This window comes from Calidris pugnax, unplaced genomic scaffold (genome assembly GCF_001431845.1).
Source record: "Calidris pugnax isolate Ruff unplaced genomic scaffold, ASM143184v1 scaffold27, whole genome shotgun sequence".
In the NCBI taxonomy this organism is placed as follows: domain Eukaryota; kingdom Metazoa; phylum Chordata; class Aves; order Charadriiformes; family Scolopacidae; genus Calidris; species Calidris pugnax.
The window spans coordinates 9,103,680-9,118,925 of NW_015090893.1; the positions used below are offsets into that span (position 1 = coordinate 9,103,680).

A 15,246-nucleotide genomic window follows, 5' to 3' on the forward strand; every position below is an offset into this window, starting at 1 on the left:
GCGGCGGCTGCTGCAACCGGCCCCGCTCCGCCGGTCGCCGGCTCCTTTGCAAACCGACCCGCCGCCGAGCTGGAAGCCGCGGGGAAGGGGGCGGGGGGGGCGGCCCAGTCCCCCGCCAGCAGTGAGGGGGGGCACCCTGGGCACCCCACGGGTGGGGGGTGCATCACTGCGGGTGGGGAACGTGAAACACCCGGGGGTGCGCCCCTCCATGTGGGGCTCCCACACCGGGAGTAGCACATGGGGTTAGGGGGAGGTGGGGGGGAGACACAAGGCCACCTCTGCCCCCTCTTTCCCCTCCGTGGCACCGGGATTGCGGGGAGAGGGGAGGCAGCCCGGCCCCGGAGATGCCGAGGGCTCCATGGTGGCCGTACCCACCCCGGCGGGTGGCCATGGGGCACGGGGCTGGGCCCTGCGGGTTGCTGGGTGCCCGGCAGCCCGTTCGCTAATTGCGCCGCAATTAGTTGCAGCGTTATCGCTGCCGGTGCCATAAAGCGGCTGTGACCCTCATTAGGAGCCCATAACGGAGCGTCGTAAAACACCACGAGGCCGCGAGCCAGGGTTGGAGTGGCCCTAATCCGACCCATAAACACTTCCCCTTCGCTTTCTCCGAGCTGCTGCCCTCACCGGGGTGGGCAGAGCTCAATGTGCCCAGGCCCCACTGCCCACCTGCCCATGTAGGACTCTTGGGCACCAGAGGAAAACTGGCCTCGGACCCTCTGGGCAGTCACGGTCCCCAGGCACGTCTTCCCCTGAGCATCCTGCTGCCAGCGCGAGGGGACAGGAGGGACCCTCGGCACGTGGTCAGGATCTGGCCCCAGACCTGCTCTCCCTCGCTGCTCTCCCACTGGCTGCTTTCCCATCTTTCTGCTCTCCAGCAGCCTTGCCCACGCTCAGCCCGGACCCCCGGGGTTGTGCGAACAGGATGTGGCTGTCACTGTCACCCCACGCTGGCAAAGGCCAGGGCTCAGCTTTGTCCCTGCTGCTCCGGCGTGCTAAACCAGCCAATTCCAGCACAATGCGGTTTCACTGCTTGGTGCTACCATTTTCCACCCCGTGCCGCTCCCCACCTGGGGTGCCGCTGTCCCCCCCCCGGGGCGCAGGGGCACTCGGAGCGGTCCCTGGGGCCAGCAGCCCCCAGCAGCTGTTCATTCCTGCCGGCGCGTGAAGCAGACGAGAACATCAATTTCACGGAGCAGCAGCCGCCCCTGCAGAGCTCGCAGCCTGCCGGAAGCACGGAAAAATGTTGGGTTCAGCTCAATTCGAACCAAAACCAAATTAAAACCAGAGAGAAAAGGTCATTCCCAGCGCCGGGAACGCTGGGGGAGAGCTGGGACTTGGTGGAGCCCATGGGAGCTGCAGCCCAGGGTGGGCACGGAGAGACCCACCCCCATATCCCAGCCTGGTCCCCCACTGCTGGGGACAGTGCCGGGTGGGAGCAGAGCAAGGTGACTGGTGGTGGCACCTCACCCCGTGTCACACCAAGCATCCTTGCCAGGTGTGGGCGATGCTGGGCGCAGACTGGGGCACAGTGGGGCCGGCTGGGAGCTGGTCCCCTCCCTGCTGTGGGGCAGCGCTGGGCTGGGGGTCGAGCTGCCTGGCGTGATTTATAACAGCAACTGATGGCGAACAAAAAGCCCTTCACGGCAGCGCAGCCCCACCGCCCGCTGCCAGCAGCGCTGCCACGGCCTCCACCACACCAGCGGCTCAACAAGGGGGGGATTGTGCCAGTGCCCCCTGCCCCAGCACCCTCCTTTGCTGCCCCTGTCCCCCTCCCAGCCCCCTGGGCTGCGCCCATCAGCCACAGCACCATGAGGGACATGTCCCCTGGCCACCAGCCACTCGGATGCAGCGGGGTGCCCAGGGAGGGAGTGCATCCCCACAGATGGGGCAGTGAGGGGACAGGCACGGTGCAGGGGGACGCGCTCTGCCCCATGCCTGACTGAGGTAGGGGTGACCCCCCAACCAGACCCTCGGCCTCACAGGCGCAGGGCCCTGCGGCAGTGAGCACGCACGAGGGGCTGGGTGCCGGGGCCAGCACACCAGGGCTCCATCCTCCCGCCCCTGCCCCTTCCCCCAGGCAGTAAATCATCCCCGCTCCCCTCATGAAAGGCCCGTGTATGTGCTGCCGGCGCAGGGAGCCTGCCTGGTGCCAACAATATTGCTCTTGGAAGGCAGCCGGGGCTGCGGGAACACAACCGCCCCTTGTGCCTGGCCCCAGCGCTCGCCGCCGCTCCCGCTGCGGTGGCACCTGCGGCCAGCGTGAGTGTGCGCGGCATGGTGGCTCCTGGGGGGGCCGGAGCCCGGGGGGCTCTTTTCCTCCTGGAAGTTTCTCTTGGCCTCCCCTGAACGGCTGTTGTTTGGGGCACAGGCTCCCCAGCTCCCTGTACCCCGTATACATAGGGGGCCCAGGGGCTGAGGCCCAGCAAGCTCATGCCATGTGCTGGGGCGATGCAAACCCCCCTGCACTGAGGGAGAGTGTCAGCCCCAGAGCACAGGGGTCCTGAGCTGCCCCAGCTCCATCCAGCCCCACCGGCCTCAACACGTGGCAGCTCCAGCCCCAGCCACCATCTGCTGCCCCCGTGTCCATGGGGACCTGCCGAGGCGGGCAGGGGCCAAGCCGGAGGGACAGGCAGCCTGCTCCACAGGGCCCAGGCCCTGCAGCGGAGGTGAGAGCAGCGCTCTCTGCCAGGGCCCGGTCCCGCCAACCCATCCTTATCTCCGGCAGGGAGGGACCGATGGAGCAACCCAGCCCGGTTAAGGTTTAACCAGGCAGAACATGGCAAACATGAACCTGCTGCTCCCTCCGGGGAGCTAACATGGGGCCCGGCGTGGGGGCTGCAGGATGGGGGACACCATGGCCCCAGGCTTCGGCCAAGCCCCCAGCATGGCACAGGAGCACCCACAGATTTGGGTGCCGAGGGCTGAGCCAAGAGCTCGTGGTGCTGGGGCTGGCATGGCAGCACAGAGGGGCAGTGCCATGCCTGCACCGTGTCTCCTCCCTGCTGCCCCTGCCCATCCCGGGAAGCACTGGGGCTGCAGCTGGCACGGGGAACAGGGTGCATGGGGCCAGGATAGACACTGCTCCATGTTCTTGGGGACATGGCACATGCCCGGGCTGGGGCCAAGCAAGCAGGAGCTTTGCCCGACAGCCCTGTGCCCGCCATGGGCATTGGGGGCTCCTCTGTGGAACGGTGAGGCGGTGGCAAGGGGCTGTAAGGCAGGAACGGGGCCACCCCAATGCTCCTGGCCCCTAATCGCAAGCAGGCGCCCGGCTCTGCCTCCACATCTGCACCCGATTTACTCGCTGGAGCCAGCGGGGCCACAAGGGATGGCAGCGGTTGGGGCTGCGGCCGGGACTGCGCTGCCCCCCGGCTGAGGGGGGGGACCCGGGGCCCAGCCCCACGCGCTGCCAGAGCAGCCGCCGGCCCCTCATACCAGGCAGGCTCCGCGGAGCTGGCTGCGGCATGGGCAGGGGACGGCGGCGCTTCCGTGGGGGACGTGGCTGGCGGGTGGCTCTGTGCCCTGCGCGGCGGCTGCCAGCCCGGAAGGCGCTGGGGCTCGGCCCGGCACAGGCAGCCACGGCCCCGGCCTGGCGAGGGGCTGCCCGCTGAGGCCCTGGCAGGGAGGAAGCCAGACCGGGCAGGGACACCGGGCTGGCAACACACGGGCACCGGGGCACAGCCTGGGGACAGGGGCCATGCTCCATCCTCAGCCTCCTCCGGCATGTGGGAGGCTCTGGCCCCACAGCCAGGCTCCAGCTCCCCCCATGTTGCACCCCACGGGTGCTGGGGGCCCCAGAAAGCAGTTGACCAGCAGGACAGGCAGCCAGCAGAGCGGGGACACCAGTGATTTTGACACCCACCTGGACTGTGCTTGGAGTGTGGGGATGGGGCCAGCGGGGACCTGCCGTGGGCACTGCAGCCCCCAGTGTGGCTGTCCCAGCATGGCTGCTGGGGAAGGGGACATGCCAGGGGTACAGGTAGCCCCACGGCTGCCATCTCCTCCCCTGCCCCGGGGAGCACTTGCACCCACGGAAGGGCTGGGAGCTGCCAGACACGCCACAGCCCTGCCACAGAGAGGGGACAGGGTCAGCGAGGGACAGGCTGGCAGTGGCAGGCACGCTGCCCTGGCACCACAGGAGGTGGCTGCAGCCTGTCCCTCCCAGCACTGCCCACGTGGCCGATGGCAGTGCCACTTTTGGTGCCAGCACAAGGCGCTGCACCGCTCCCGGGGACACCGCTCCTCTGCCACAGCCCTGGCCATGGAGGAGCAGGACAGCCGTTGCTGGGCACCTGAGCCAAGCGAGCTGCCCTCAGGGGAACACGGCAGCAGAGGACACTTGCCACCACAACACTCCTGAGCTGCCACAGCAGAGCCAGGCAACAGCCCAGCATCCTGCGGCAGTCACGGATGTTTTGGGCACAGGGTACACAGCAGCCTGCAGAAGTGCCAGCAGTCTCCCTGCCCAGACTGTCCCGTCTGCCCCTTGGTGACTGCAGTGTGCCCAAGGCCACGCTGACTCACCACACCAGCACAGAAGGTGGCACTTACCAGCTTCGTCTGGACCTCGGGGTGCCACGGGATGAGAGCAAGGCCTCGAGGAGGGCAGATGGGAACACACCAGCCTCCCGCCCCTCCCAAATATTTCCAAGGTGTCTGCATCCTGTTCTTCGCTTTGAAGTATGGCAGAATCCCAGGAAGGGCTCTAGCAGAGAGACAGCACCCAACAGTAGTAATAAACACTCTATTTGGAGAGCTTCACCTTAGGGAAACAGCAGATACATAAACACTGTGTACAAGGGAAGGCAAAACTGTCAGTACACAGAGAGGAGTGACACACCGGACTGGGCAGCGCTGGAAATGGATCCCTCTTGGTGTCGATGCACAGCACATCTAGCAGGCACCTGCCCTGGGACAGCGGGACCAGGGCTAAGCAGCAGAGATCGGAGTTGGAGGCCATCCAGGGCTACCAGGCGCACAATGCTTCCTTCAGTCCATCGCAATTTTCTGCTCGTTGATCAGCTCCCGAGGTTTTAAAAGGGCTTCCTCTGTAGCAGGAGACTAAGGTCAGACCTCAGCAGTGGAGCAAGACCGGAAAACATTAGGAAGGCGAACCCAGACCAGCGGGAGCCTGTCCTAAGGGAAGAGGGCAGATTCTGCGCAGGGTGAAAAAAAAACCAACCACAAAGCTCATGCACAGCCTGGAGCAGGGAAGGGAAGGCACTCACTCCAAGCACTGAGATCAGCAACCGCCTCTCCCTCCTTGCTCACCCTGACCAGCGCACACACCGGATTTTGGAAGTGCCTCTACATTGAAGCATGGCAGAATCCCAGGAAGGGCTCTAGCAGAGAGACAGCACCCAACAGTAGTAATAAACACTCTATTTGGAGAGCTTCACCTTAGGGAAACAGCAGATACATAAACACTGTGTACAAGGGAAGGCAAAACTGTCAGTACACAGAGAGGAGTGACACACCGGACTGGGCAGCGCTGGAAATGGATCCCTCTTGGTGTCGATGCACAGCACATCTAGCAGGCACCTGCCCTGGGACAGCGGGACCAGGGCTAAGCAGCAGAGATCGGAGTTGGAGGCCATCCAGGGCTACCAGGCGCACAATGCTTCCTTCAGTCCATCGCAATTTTCTGCTCGTTGATCAGCTCCCGAGGTTTTAAAAGGGCTTCCTCTGTAGCAGGAGACTAAGGTCAGACCTCAGCAGTGGAGCAAGACCAGAAAACATTAGGAAGGCGAACCCAGACCAGCGGGAGCCTGTCCTAAGGGAAGAGGGCAGATTCTGCGCAGGGTGAAAAAAAAAACAACCACAAAGCTCATGCACAGCCTGGAGCAGGGAAGGGAAGGCACTCACTCCAAGCACTGAGATCAGCAACCGCCTCTCCCTCCTTGCTCACCCTGACCAGCGCACACACCGGATTTTGGAAGTGCCTCTACGGCCCGGCTCCGAGCCCCGCGCAGGCCCCAGCTGCTCCCCTGGCACACGGCGCTGGGAGCCAACAGCCCCAAACCGCCCTCCAGCAGCTGCTGGGGACACGCAACGGGAGGCAGCAGCTCGACTCAGCCCACCCTGCCAGCGCCACATGCCCACGGCTGTCACCCATGTTCCTGCCAGCCCCACGGAACCCCACCAGCCAAGGAAGTCCTCGGAGGGGCCACATCCGCATCCTTCTGCCCCGTGGAAGAGGAACAGCAGGATGTTGGCCACGGACCAGCAAAGCCTCAGCTCCTCGGAGGCACTGACGCTGGGAGAAAGCCGCGGGGTGCCTGACTCGGAGCATGAGGCCAGCCCAACGCACATGGCTCTTGTGGTGGGACAGCAGAGAACGGGCCATGCCTTCGCTTAAGGCAAAACATCTAAAGAACTCATCCAAAAAGCACAACAGCCTCAGATGCCTGCCCTTCCTTCCGGGGCCTTTCCTAACAGATCTAGTACATTAGCACCATGAAAAAAAACATCAGTCTTAACTTCCAGGTTTGAAATATACAACATCCCTTTTCCAGGAGAGTACAAACGTGTAAGAACTTTGAAGAGAGGGGTTGGGCAAGTAGTGTTCTAATGAAGGACTAACAAAGGCAGGTTTGCAGAGGGTTTGTAGCTTTTTAGTTAGCTAACTATTTGACCAAGTTATACTCCAGTTTTCTGCTGTATCTAGATTTATTCCCTCTCTTTTGCCTTAAAACCCTCCTTCCCCACAGTATTTTGGTGGCAGTAGGGAAAATGCTGCACTTCCATGCAGATCCCGACAGAATTAGCGACGAACTCACCCTGCTCTACCTTCCTCTGCTGATTGCATTCAGATCCTGGAGATCTCCACTGCTGCCAAGTTTGGCTGAGATTGATTTAAGTCACAAGGGGTAAAGACACACACGGTGAATGATCACGTACACCTGTTTCCATAGGAAACCAGGCTAAACAGTTACTTCCTTCCACGTGGAAATCCTCGGAGCAGAGGGCTGAGCCGTCTGGAGAGCCGGGAGCTCCAACCCCTCTCACAGCCCTCCACTCCCCCCAGCAGCACTTTGCACACCAGAAGCTGTAACTACTCATTAGACAGACCCAAACAACCCAGCTCCGGCACCAAAGGCTGCGATACGGCCAAAAGCTCTAACGGCAACCAGTGGCTCATGAAACTCCGCACACAAACCCGACTGGAGGAGACGTGGAAAGACAAGCCATGCTGGTTATTCCCTATTTTAAGCCTGCACAAAGCCAGGCAACCCACACCCGTGTCCCATCCACACTGCATGAGCACTGCTTGCTATGGTCTAGGCGTTCTCCTCCAGCAAAAGCCACCTCTGAGCGTGGGATGGTGGCCCTCCAGGTGCACGAATCCATTATTTGCTCTGGTGAGGGAGGAGGTGGCCACTACCAACCAGCCTGTCGCCAAACCCTCCTTATACCAGATACACACTTCCTCTCACACCGCACCCACCTTCACAGGAAGCAATTACACAATGAAAACTACTCTAAGGGAGTGAAGTATTTGCTGTCTAGCAAGTCTTTTCCAGCTGGATCCTTTTTCTGACAGATTCAGTCCCCGTTCTGCTCAACGGGTGCATACAGGAGGGTAGGGCTTTGCTTATCCAGAGGGATAATGAAACCATTGTGGGCTGGCAAAGGATGTGCGTTCTTGGGCCACCAACAACTCCAAGAACAGTGCTGCAACTTGCTCTAGAAGTCTTGGCTGAAATAACTGTAGCCTCCTGGGGCAGTTGACTCTTCCCGGACATATTGCTGTGGCGGGAACGGTCCAACAACCGGCACTGCTCCTGGCATCCTGGATATCGAAGGGAACAAGAGGAAGAGAAGGGAAAAAAAAAAAAAAAAAAGGAGACAATGTCAGAAGTGCTGTGAAATCTGCCAGCTGCAATCACTGCTCAGCAGGCATGGCTGTAAAGAGGAAAAAAAGGGAAAAAAAAAAAAAAAAAAGGAGACAATGTCAGAAGTGCTGTGAAATCTGCCAGCTGCAATCACTGCTCAGCAGGCATGGCTGTCAGTGGAGCAACAGCCTACTGCAGCCAAGTCAACAACCTGCCAGAAAAGCTTCCAAGTGCATCCTTGCCCTCTGTGCGTGTGTGTAAACAGACACCTTTAGCATGGCAGAATTAGCTGCTGCACAGCTCGAGGGCTGTTACAGAGCTTCCATTACAAAGCAAGTATCCTGGCTCTCATCAGACTGCAGAAGCTGGCCTGGAACAGGACTCAATGGCTGAATTCAGAAGCAGCTTTCTGAAACAGAGTTGTGTGGCTGCAAAAACTCGGACACCATCCATGTCCTTACAGAGAACATTTATGCCTGTGTGTTGGGAACATCCTCAGTGTTATCCATATTGAATGGAATCTTGCTATTCACTGATCTGGCTGTGCCATTCAATAGCCAAAACTGAGCTGGGATGAAGGATGCAGCATGTGTCTTCCAATCAAGTACTCCAGAGAGCCAAGGGACCATGGGGCTGTTATTCCACAGACAGGCAACAAGAGATCCCAGTTTTCTTCCTGTCCTCTCTGGGAAATTTGGCTACGAGTCTGTCCTCACTTCATGTAGGACTTCTTAACGCCTCTTTCTTGTAAGAAGCTCTCTAACGAACTAGGCTCATTACTGAGTCTTTTTTAGAAAAGGCTTTGAAATCAGAGATCTGAACTTTGACAGTGTCCAGAACAAGTATTTTTGGTATTCATCATCTGGCAGCCTCATTTTTTTCAGATTAATAATATATGCAGGGGATGCCATTATTTAACTGACCAGCTGTGAGAGTGAGTTCAGGAATATAGCCTAGGTTTCTAGAGCATGCTGACTACATGCCAAATTTTAAGACAAGCAATCCCAAGAGAGATTAGAACGGCAAGCAGATCTCTACTGAGCCGGTCTTTAATTAAAATCTGAGTTGTTAGAGAAACGGTGTTTAATGGGTGTCAGGCTGGACGCGCTCACTGCGAAGGTCTGCACCGAGCTGAACCATCAAGAACCAAAAGCAACTTCAGGGCCTGGACTTCCAGTTCGGCAGCGTCCCAGAGCTGTCTGCAGAGGGAGCTGCCGAAGCCAGACGGCTTCAGGACAAACAGAATAAGCCTGCACTAACCCTGTCGTTCCGCTGGCAAGTCGGCTGGATCTACGCATTCAAAACTACCTTTTAAATTATATTTAAGCCATCGATTTGAGCAGCAAGGCTGGAAATACACTTAGACAAGAACGTTACTTACTGATTCTTGTGTTTGAAGCCACTGATGTGAGCTTGGTACTGCTCTATGGAGTTCAGAACTATGTTACATGTGCTGCAGGGGTACCCCTTCCCGGCTGAAACAGACATCAATGTTAGCACACACAGCTAGCCAACAACTTGGTGCCTGAGGTAGAAACAAGTGAGATAATCAATCACTTGACGTGTTAAACAACCGGTAAACAAAGACAAATAGCAAGTCAATAGCGTGACCAGACGGGGAGGTCGCAGAATCCCACTACCCCACCACGTATGGGCCAGTCACTGCAAGGGAATCGCTAAGCCAGAAAAGCTTTCCTGGATTTGTTTATCTATAAAAACAAAGACACATTTCCTATAAACAGTTCACAATATCAGACATAGTAAAAGTCTCCGCATTAGGACACCAGACCTGATGCTATATTGCCTTTGCAACTCCATTTCTCTCCCAAATTCCCACTTCTCCTGATCTGTACATCTCATAACAGAAAATGAGGGCAGTAATTTGTAAGTTTTAAGTGTTTCAATAAAAAAAGCAGCCAGAGGAGATTACACACAATGTCCAGTTCCACAATGCAGCATTCCGCTAAGCATCGCTGAGGTGCCAACTGAGAATATTAAGCTCCATCCTCAAGCAGTTTGGTTACAGTCAGCATATCAGTCAGCTGCAAAAAAATAAGAAGTTTCCAACAACAGTTGCACTAGACAGATCAATGGTTTGTGTAACGTGACATCTCCAGCTGGAATAAGAGTTTGGGAGGTCACAGATACCAAACAGGCAAGCATGGCAGCACAGCTCAGCACAGGAGTTTAATGGCAAAATCCTGGCAGTTGTCCTCAAGACATTAGGTGCTCCCGAATTTTGGCTCAATAGGGAAGGGCTCAGCCCGGGAGTTTCATGAAGAAATCATTTCCTTAAGGTTAAAGAGGAGACTCACCCCAGTGGTGCAGAGCAGTGTAATCACCGAGTGAGAACACAACCCATGATGTAGCAAATGTTTCCCCACCTGGGTGCTGCACCTCAGAGAGATTTCAGACTCTAGTGGGACCTTCAGCTCTTAAAACAGAGCTGGATCCGGGCGGGAAAGGCCAGAGGATCTGCCTCCCTGCATGACTATGATCAAGATCTCTCTGTTGCCAATCTGGCAAAGAGGTGCATGCATGAAGTTGTCCAAAGTTGTCCAAGTGCACCCCAAACTGGTGGTTCCTAGAGGAACTTAAAGCAGACCAACACCCTGGTGTTGCTGTTTGAAGAACACATCTTTACCTGCTGCCAGCCAGATCCCAGCAGAGAGAACTTTAGGGACAGGCATGGCTGCTAGCACACAGAGACAGGCAGAGAGAGCAGGAGAAAACATCCCTGATCGCAACCCATCACACCCAAGCAGCCTTGATTACAGCCCAGGCTCCAAAACAGCTGAAGTGCCATGGAGATGTGTCCGTAGGCACTTGGGTTCTGCCAGCATTTCACAGGAGGCATCACTCACACAGGCAGGGGCACTGCCCACCCACCCAGCCTGCCCGGGCTGGGGCTCCTGCCACTGTCAGCGCCTGAGTCACACTGAAGTGGAACTATTCATCAGGCTCCACTAATTAAGTAAAGAGCAGATGGGTAACACTAGATACCGAGCACCTTTTCCATCTCCCACACGACTACGCAATGTGGGAGAGAATATTACTTGGATAATTGAGCCTCATTTCTCTTAAGTGCTACCGGTATCTAAAGGTGGCCTGCAAAGAATTAGAATAATTAATCTTCTGCTTGTGTGGGTTTTTATGATAGAGAAAGAAGCCGTTGGAAGAAGATTTTAAGATGATTTGTCTGCTTATTATTTACCTCAAGCATCCAGCAGGTACTAGACTTCCTGGTCCAACAGAAGGCTGCTGGGAGGAACAAGGGAGTTTACTGTGAGCTCCTCATGCTTTCACTGGACTCCAAGGGCTTTCATCACTTAGAAGTGCTCATAAGCAGCAGATCATAAACCAAATGAGTTTTAACTGTCTGCCTAAAGTTCCTCCTTAATAGCTTTTTTTTTTTTCCCCCACATTCCTGCTTGCTCCAGAGAGAGTTGCATTAGTTCATCAGATGGAAGTGCCCACACAGAGGCAGAAAGGCATTCAGGGAAAAATCTCTCTGGCTTTCATGTGCTTTGAAGCAGCAGGTGCAGTTAAACCTATTTCTTCCATCTTTGGCTAGTCCCCTCCAAAGACGTTTTTTAAGCATCAAATGACACTTTTATCTTTCCATTTTGGATGCAATCCACCTAGCTAGAAACAGTACTGGCCAAAATCCCTGGATTATCCGCACAGGAGAATAAAAAGGACACGTCCCCCGATTAGACAACATTGCAAAACACAACCCAAAGCTTGTCACGAGTAGCTACAGTCTAAAACCTTTCTTGCTGCCAGGGGGTTACAACATCAACCAAATCAATTTTACAGCATATAATCAAGATCCTCATCACGAGCCGTTCTCTTCTGCTCCCTCTGCACGGACTTTCTCGTCCGAAGACCTGTCAGGCACACACTGTGGCTCTCCCACCCTGCTCTTCAGCTATTTATTAGCCCGCCTGCCGAGAACTCACCCATGAAGGACGACGCCGGTGCATCAGGGGTTCGGCCATAGTGTGCCATCAGCTTGTGTTTGGTCTCCTGCTTTCTGTGCTTCTTGCCTACATAATGCTGTTTTGCCATCAGGGGGTTGTTGAAAGTGGCGTGGCAGAGGCTACAGAACTTGTCTGGGTCAGTAATGTCCTTGTTCTCTTCGTTAGAAGACACAGTAGAGGTGGGGAGGGCAGCAGGATGTTTCTGTTGGGGCACTGCTTCTGTAGGGTGAATCCAGACTCTTGGTCAGTTACAGAACTCAAAGGTAAAAAACATTCACTTTATTTCCCCAAAATCTGCATTAAAATAACCAAAACCCACCATAAAACATAAACTTAGAAAAAGAATGTAAGAATCTAGATAAATTCACGTTGCTTCTACCTTTTCCCTTAATGCTGCAGAATTTAAAGGCATGTGGTAAGACAAGACAGAGTAGGTCAGAAAAACTTCCAGGGTTAAAAAACTGAACCCAACAGATTTGTATACTTCTCCTTAGTGGAGTTAACATAAGCATAGCTGTATTCAGTAAACACTGGACATGAAGGAGCTTCCACCTGCTGCTATCATCACCCAGAAAAACAAAGAGCAGCCAGAATGTGAGTACAAGCCAGAAACCTGCACGCTCTCATTACGGGGTACCAAAGACCAGAGCGTGGAACCTTCTAAGGACTAGAGAGATCCTCTCACGCTGAAACGAAAGCTACTCAGCAGACTGCTCATGGGGACATCCACCCCTTCCTGAAGGCTCTTCTCATACCCAAAAGCAAGGGCTTCAAAGGACAAAAAGATCCCACAGGCCATCCTAACCCCCAAGGTGGCTTTGCTGTGCAGACACAACCTAGCAAAGCCATGAAGACACCCCAGGACAGAAAGTTTCTGCCTGGAAGATCCCAGGTTGGAGCCAGCATGAGCTGCCATCCTCAGCTGCACCCAGAGGCTGTGTTTTCCCTCTGTCACAACCGGCTACTGCACTCCAGGCTCTCGGCTGCCCCTGCCCGTCCTGGATGGAGGGTCTCCCTCTCCACCCACTCGTCCTCTGTGTCTGCTAGCGAAGTGATGGGACACACAGACCTGAGGTCTGCCTGGACTGTATCTCACCGTGAGAACAGTCAATGGCAGGTGCCATGGGAAAAGCACACGGTCAGGACAAGCACATGCCGATGGTCCCCAGCTGTACTCTCTCAGTCCCCAGCCAGCTGCAGCTCACAGGTCCCTGAAGCTCAGAGGCTACATCTTCATAGCTAGGCAATCCTGACCAATCAGGGGTTTTGGAATTTCACCAGTCACTCCAGTCCCTGTAAGCTTTTAGTGAGCATCATATCCCGTGACAGGTACCTCTACAGCTTATCATCATGCTGCCTGAGAAGCAGCTCTCTCGTGGTCCCTGAACACAGGGAGGGGACAACGCTGCTGCAAGCTGCATTTCTCCCAGACAAAGCAAACCAAAAGAACATGCAACTTTTTGCCAACACCAGCCCTGGCTGCTGAGAGAGGCCATGTCCCTGGAGGGGCACTGCTGGCTGACCGTTTCACAGTAAAGAGTATGCACATCCTCACAAGAGCTTACAGTTGAGGTCAAATGACATCTCTAAACTTTTTTTTTTAGCTCGAACAGTCCCTCAGTACAACACACATACGCTGCAGACAGTCATACCTTCCACTTTGGTGGATTGCTGCTTCATGTTCTTGGCATGAGTCTTGCCCAAGTAGTGAGATGTTGCCACAGCCGGAGAGGAAAAGGTCATGTTGCAGATGGGACAACACTTGTTTCTGTCTTCCCCGTTGCTGCCTTCCTGCTTGCTGTCCTGTGTACACAGCATCACAAAGTGGCTGAGGCTGGCAGGGACCTCTGCAGGTCACCTCGTCCAACCTTCTCACTGCAAGAAGAAACACTAAGGCTTGGGAGTTTAAGAAAACAAGGTATTCAGAGACATTCGGGTGTTAAGTTGAAGAGGTGTGACTAAGTAGGACTTTCACGATGCAGCATCATCTTCTCCTTCACTGAAAAGTGTTCTTGCATCAAATTACTTTTTTTTAACCCATTAGTGAACCATTCCAGGCAGAGGGACAGCCCCAGCCTGTATGGGTTAAGGACAAGGTTTAGCCTGTGGCTGCCAGAACTGGAGCAGGCAGCCTTTTACTCTGCAAGGTGCGAACTGAACAACACAAACATCACTATCAGCTGGGTCATCTGCAACACGATGCCAGCGGAGCAGGCAGCAGCAGTCACTTCTAAGCCTGACACTATGCGTGAAGGCATCCGCCTTTATCCCCCACCACCCCCCCAGCCGCAAATGTTGGAGAGTTAGGGATTAAAGCTGAAGCAATCATAAAAGTAGAATCTGTTTCCCAAATGAGTCACAGGGCAGACAGATGGCCGAGCGGAACGTGGTGCCTTTACTGACCAACAGGCTCCAGCTACTGGTGAGAAAACCTAAATAAGTAAAAAAAAAAGGATTCCTCTAGAAAGAGAATTCCAGTAGACGGTCAACCCAACGTGCTCTCCTGTGGCAGTAAAGCTTATACAATGACAGTCTTGACAAGCTATCACTCTTATTCATTTTTCCCTGTCCCTTCAAGCAAGTCTATCAATAAGAGGCAACATATATTCATTTAAATGTCAGAAAACAGTCACAGACGCTGTTTAAATGGGAAGGGCAGCAAGAACTGCGCTCGCTGAGACAAGGCCTGGCGCCACACCTGCCACCGAGCTCCTCCGTTATCACAACACCCTTTCTGAGGGTGTTTTCTTCATCTATTCATACAGGTGCCCGGGCCGTATAGACCCTTTAGCCCAGCTGGCCCCCATTCAGCACTATTTAGGCCTGAGGGGCTCTACCTGCTTGGCGTCCAGCTTCATCTTCTTCCCGTGGGCCAGCTCCTCTCCCCCGTGGATGGACAGGTACCGCCTCACCTTGTTGGCGTGCTTCTTGCTCTGGGAGAAAGCAGAGAGAGACACCCCCACCGGCTGCTCAGCCCCCTGAGGTAACGGCGACGGGGCCTGGCAGCAGTGGCGACGGTGGCGGCAGCTCCCCCCGCTCCCCTACCTGGTAGTGTGCCAGCCTCTGGGACTCGGAGATGAGCAGGGCGCTGCACACCTTGCACTGGGCCTCGGTGAAGATGTGACCGTTCTCCCGGATCAGCCGGTCCACTGAGGGGACACACACACACACAAATATATACAACCGGGGGAAGTCAACGTCCAGGCCGCACCGCTCCCCCCGCTTCACCTCACAGGGCCCCGGCCGCTTCTCCTTTCGCCTCCTACCGCCTCCCGCCGCGGCTCCTCACCTGCCTCCTTGCCCACCGGCAGCCCCGCGGCGTCCCCGTTGCTACCCGCCCCGTCCGCCATGGCCGCCAGCCCCGCCCCTCTCCGCCCTCACGCCAACTCTCGCGAGACCGGCCGCCCCGCCGTTGCTAGGCGCGAGGG

At 55.9% G+C, this 15,246-nt stretch overlaps 1 protein-coding gene across 3 annotated transcripts; it reads right to left on the reverse strand.

Annotated features, from left to right (window-relative positions):
• Window positions 1-5,366: 5,366 nt before the first annotated feature.
• On the reverse strand, window positions 5,367-15,178 carry ZNF346 (zinc finger protein 346). 3 transcript variants are annotated; one of them, XR_001412706.1, is made up of 8 exons: window positions 15,108-15,173; window positions 14,864-14,967; window positions 14,656-14,751; window positions 13,471-13,621; window positions 11,798-12,037; window positions 11,050-11,093; window positions 9,217-9,310; window positions 5,367-7,792 (listed from the first exon to the last, which is right to left on the reverse strand). XR_001412706.1 is itself a non-coding variant. In XM_014948106.1 (7 exons), exons 1-7 carry the CDS (start codon window positions 15,166-15,168, stop codon window positions 7,687-7,689), a joined length of 852 nt encoding a protein of 283 aa, XP_014803592.1. In that variant the 5' UTR covers window positions 15,169-15,178; the 3' UTR covers window positions 5,367-7,686. The 3 variants fall into 3 exon arrangements, 1 of the variants encoding a protein (XP_014803592.1); XR_001412705.1 differs by having other exon boundaries at window positions 9,217-9,360; XM_014948106.1 differs by lacking the exon at window positions 11,050-11,093 and having other exon boundaries at window positions 15,108-15,178.
• Between the last annotated feature and the right edge of the window lie 68 nt (window positions 15,179-15,246).

Excerpts from the sequence above, each read along its gene's own strand:
- ZNF346 (XM_014948106.1), bottom strand. The coding sequence starts at position 15,168 with ATGGCGGACGGGGCGGGTAGCAACGGGGACGCCGCGGGGCTGCCGGTG. Across the intron at positions 14,968-15,107 it reads GCCGGTGGGCAAGGAGGCAG|TGGACCGGCTGATCCGGGAG; the intron begins GTGAGGAGCCGC and ends GTGTCCCCTCAG. Across the intron at positions 9,311-11,797 it reads ACCGGCGTCGTCCTTCATGG|CCGGGAAGGGGTACCCCTGC; the intron begins GTGAGTTCTCGG and ends TGTCTGTTTCAG.